Genomic DNA, 5000 nt, shown 5'->3' with positions numbered 1-5000 from the left:
GGCAAACTACGGGTTCACAGAAAATACGAAAATCAGAGAAGGCATTTACACCAAACCGTTACAAGGTAGGATACAATAAATGATTCCCTACAGTTTTTTCGCTTGAAGAGATGCGATTTTGTGCCGGTGTAGGAGCCAGCGTCACGTGTTAGAAAGGATGGAAGTGACAGATTAGGCTGAGAGAGGATACTGATTTTTAGCGTTATCCCGGGCAACTGCGTCGCAATGTCCGGTCTCTTACTTCCTATACGGCAGTTAACGAAGAAAAAATAACAACATTATTGGTAATACAAGAAGAAGAAGAACAACAACAACAACAAGAAAAACAACAACACAAAACGGAGAATAAACATGGGTTTTTGACAACTAATTTGATACAGCCGTATCCGAAACGTCTATCGGATATCCCTCTATTAAAAGTCCCTCCCCCTCGTTGCTCACGCCACTATACCCAATGCAACTGATAGTTCCGCCCTCTCTCTTCCTAGTAACGCTCATTTGGAGCATCCCGTCCAAGGAAAGGATGCCGTGTTGAGATGAATAGTGACAGATAGTTGCACCACATCCCGAGCGGACGCAGGTTCAGCAGAAAGATAACCGTCGCTTCTCAGCACGTTCACACATTTGACAGTTGTGTCAACAAAGCTCTTCACATTTCGTATCCAACTGCAGATTCAATGTACTACGAGGCTGTGGAAAAATCATGGATGTGAAGAGTATATACAGCATTTGCTGAGGACAGCGTGTGAATCTGTCAATGTGAAGGGGTGGGGAATGACAGGCATGTCCTCGAAGTGTAGCCTAACGTCACGGACACCTGTGTGTTAGGTTTTTGCCTTAAACGTTGCACGTGTGTTAATTGGTCGTTGTTTCAATTGTCTGTTCATACCAAACACATTAATCATAAAGACGCACTCAACGTATAATAAACATTTTCACATTTTAAACCAAATGACAAAAATCCAAAGATGCATTTTGATAATGGTTTGTTTGGTAACAATCTGTGTGTGTGTGTGTGTGTGTGTGTGTGTGTGTGTGTGTGTGTGTGTGTGTGTGTGTGTGTGTGTGTGTGTGTGTGTGTGTGTGTGTGTGTGTGTGTGTGTGTGTGTGTACGGCTGCGTGTTTCTCTGCAGACATGTGGCTGTGGTGATTTCAGGGACAGAGATGGCTCGCCAACTTCACAGGGAGATCCAGCGCGACGTGGAAGAGCTGGTCACCCAGGGCAACATGAGGCCCCACCTGGGGGTTATCCTAGTGGGTGACGACCCTGCCAGTCGAACCTATGTGAAGAACAAGACCCGGGCCGCCAGCATACTGGGTCAGTGTCAAACGCAAGCACTGCACCTATTATATCCCTAGGGGCCATCTTGGTTTTAATCGCTAGCTGATTGGGGAGAACTGAGTGTGAAATATCCACGTTCAGTTCCCCCTACCCAGCTCGCCTATAGAACCAAGGCGGCCGTTTGGTGATTGAGGCCCAAAGTGGCGCAGTGTTCCAAAAGATTTTCCCACAATGATTAAAAACAACAACATTAACAACAACAGCACCGCAGCATTCTGCACCCAGTATCGCCGTCCTGTGATGCGGGCCGTTTCCAACATGACGCAGCAAAACCTCACACATGAACGAACAAATGCACAAAAATACAACGTCTAGTTCGCACAGCGCCTTGCTTGACTGTGTGTGTTTGTGTGTGTGAGTGCTCACACACACACACACCTACCTCCTCGTGTGTATGCCTGTGCGTCCGTGTCTGTGTTTGTGTGTGTGCGTGTATGCGTGTGCGTCCTCGTCCATGTATGTGTGTGTGTGTGTGTGTGTGTGTGTGTGTGTGTGTGTGTGTGTGTGTGTGTGTGTGTGTGTGTGTGTGTGTGTGTGTGTGTCCATGTCTGTGCGTGTGTGTGTGTGCATGTGTGTGTCTGTGTGCGTGTGCGTGTGCGTGTGTGTGTGTGTGTGTGTGTGTGTGTGTGTGTGTGCGTGTGCGTGTGTGTGTGTGTGTGTGTGTGTACTGCAGGCATCTCCAGCGACACGGTGGTGCGGCCAGGCACGGTGTCCCAGAAGGAGCTTCTGGGGATCATCGACCAGATGAACCGCGACTGGAGGGTCAGCGGGTTGCTAGTGCAGCTGCCTCTCCCAGGTAAACACCCCCCCCCACCCCCGCACCCCCCGCACCTGCCGGGTTACATAACAGGACATCACAATGACATCACCTTTGAATGATTTTCCCGTAGCTGCCCTGCCGTAAATGGTGAATAGCAAACGGACTGCATTTATATGCATGACATTCACCCATTCATCATGCACACATTCACACACCGACGGCAGGGTCAACCATGCAAGGTCGACAGCCAGCTCGTCGGGAGCAGTCAGGGTTGGGTGCCTTGCTCAGGGTCCCCTTGACTCTCGGGATCGAGGGTCGAACTAGCAGCCTTGCGGTCACCAGCCAAACCGCTTTACCCCCTGAGCTGCTGCCATCAGGGGTCGGGGAATCTTTTAGTCGGCGGTTAAACAATTGACATTTCGTGAAGTTGTGCCTGGAGGAGTCAAAGACGAGTAAGCATAGTTATCATTGAGGCTTTTTTAGGTCCTGAGTTATAACAATACGACAACCCAGAGAGTTGGACACAAGCAGGCTGAGAGCAGGCTGAGTCAAATCTGGGTGCTTGATCAAAGATTAGTGTTGTGGCAACACACACTACAATTTAGTTACTCTCTCTCAAGCCAAATTCAAGTAGTTAATAGAACAAGGCATACATGGTATAGTTTCAGAATGGAGGGAGAGGGAGAGGTAGCCTTCAGCAGATGCCCTCTAGTTGTAGTGTCTGGTGTGGCCACCAGAGGGGGCTGTTGGGAGGAGCACGGTGGTCGTGGTGGTCAGATAAGAACCCAGGCTCTCAAGTGCTTCCCCTCAAGTAAGTAGCTCTTTTCCCATTCCTCACTGGACTTCTAGATACAGCAGATAATGGAAGGTGGGAGGGCGCCACTTGTTTGAGCACTCGGAGGGTAAACGTCCGTCAACTGATTTAGTTGACATGGGTGGGTTGGCTGGCTGACTGGAAGACTGTTCAGCGCATGACCACGTACAACATCTATTGCATACATCGGATTCAGCACTAAGCTGTGGTCTACTGCCCCCCCCCCTCCCCCTCTCTCCCTTTGGCTGTAGCCCACATAGATGAGCGTGCGGTGTGCAACGCCATCGCCCCGGAGAAGGACGTGGATGGCTTCCACATCGTCAACATCGGCAAGCTGTGCCTGGACCAGCGGTCCATGATCCCTGCCACCCCAGCTGCCGTCTGGGAGATCATCAAACGGGCAGGTAAACGCCCACACGTGGTGATGTCGTTTTTTTTTTTTACATAAACGCAATACAAATTCATGCACGATGCATCGAATGACCACGGAAATAACGTTGTTATTGGTTAAACATACTTTTTCTTATTTTCTATCGTGAATTAGTGGTCATATTTTTGGGCCAACCTTGCTCATGGCTACAGTCGCTTCGTTCTACTATGTGCAAGGGTATGATTACCGGTACACATTTAGTTTACGTTACGTTAAGTGTGTTCGACAGAAATGTATCTGGTCCTTTTCTGTCATTGCTGCGCTACAGTATATCCTCTGGAAATATGAAGGTCAAATTCCCATTATGTTGGCTCACACATGCAAGATGACAATTTCTCATAATTCCGTAATTAGGGATGCACCGAATATTCGGCCACCGAAAATGTTCGGCCGAAAATGGCCCAAAACATAATTTTCGGTTTCGGCCGAAGGAGTAAAAAGGCCGAAAACAAGACGCAGAACTTTTTTTTTTTATTATTAAAAATAAAAAAATTAATTAGGGCTACATTTATTTAAAGGAAAATTGTTCTTAAATTCTTGCTATAAGGTCTGCTGGAATGTTAAAAAACGTTCAGTATTAAATAAATATTTTGTATAAAATTTGTATTTGATATTTGCAATGGTGAAAAATTAAAGCAAAATGAATGAAAAACAGCAAAAGCCACATTCGGTGTTCGGTTTCGGCTTTCGGCCAACTGTTTCAGTGTATTCAGTTTCGGTTTCAGCCAAGAATTTTCATTTCGGTGCATCGCTACCCGTAATAAACACTCGATTTATTTAAACAATTCTGACTCCCTAAACTTGGAGCCTCTGACTATACTGCTCAGTAACTGGGAACCTTGCCCTGTCCCACCATTGCTTTTCCACTAGATGGGGCTCAACCATAAACCTTTCAGCACTCACTACCTCTGCTCTAGAGGAAGTAGGGCTTTAGTGAGGGAGTCCCTCACGGCACCCTTTTATTTAATTCAGACTGTATTGTCAAGTCTTACATTCATGTAGAATCATGTTGGTGTTCATTGTTCACTCAATTGTAGCAATTCCCAAAACGCTTTCACCATTAATTTTTACAAGACAAACAAAATTCCAACCAACGAGCGTTAGAGTAATCCACCCCATCAAGAGAGCATAATTTCTCTTCATCCAGCCGACAGTGAATAGAGTAATTAGGAGGGGCGAGACATTGTGGTGCCTTACTTTGCCTCAGGTAGTCTGACAACCCTAATTTGACATGCCTAGAATTAAGACATAATTCAGCCAATGCTCTTTGTGACTAACATAAAGAGGGCAGTACAAATCCACCTTAATTTTTCTAGTGCATCACATTCAAATTAAACCGCCTGTCCATCAACGTCTTCCTTAAAAAACAGAAACAAATATCGGTAAACCGTGACTGTAATAATACATTAGTTAACCATAATCAACACTATTGTTTAGCATTAGCATAGAGGTTAGGGTTAGAGTTAACCTTTATATAATGTATAAATTAATAACTTAGTTAACATGAACTCCATTAGTAAAAATGACCATTAGGAAATTGTTAATTAATGGTTGGTTAATGCTTATTAATGTATTGACTATTTTCCATGAATGTCTTAATAATGTACCCTTATTTTCCAAATGTAAGGTATCCACACACATTGTGGGGTTATAC

The 5000-nt window shown here is 45.5% G+C and overlaps 1 protein-coding gene across 2 annotated transcripts in view; it reads left to right on the top strand.

Moving 5' to 3' along the window:
- Positions 1 to 5000, top strand: part of mthfd2l (methylenetetrahydrofolate dehydrogenase (NADP+ dependent) 2 like) — a 15141-nt gene that overhangs the window by 4123 nt on the left and 6018 nt on the right. The window contains exons 1-4 of one of the 2 annotated variants that reach the window (XM_030371107.1): positions 1 to 65; positions 1134 to 1318; positions 2016 to 2138; positions 3168 to 3320. The exon at positions 1 to 65 is cut by the window's left edge and continues 120 nt beyond it. In XM_030371107.1, coding sequence (XP_030226967.1) covers positions 1 to 65; positions 1134 to 1318; positions 2016 to 2138; positions 3168 to 3320 — 526 coding nt within the window. The remainder of the gene's footprint in view (positions 66 to 1133; positions 1319 to 2015; positions 2139 to 3167; positions 3321 to 5000) is intronic. The other variant, XM_030371108.1, reaches the window with a different exon arrangement.

Source organism: Gadus morhua, chromosome 11 (assembly GCF_902167405.1).
Source record: "Gadus morhua chromosome 11, gadMor3.0, whole genome shotgun sequence".
NCBI lineage: Eukaryota > Metazoa > Chordata > Actinopteri > Gadiformes > Gadidae > Gadus > Gadus morhua.
The sequence above is the reverse complement of the archived record's forward strand: the minus strand, read 5'-3'. Positions and strand labels throughout refer to the sequence as shown.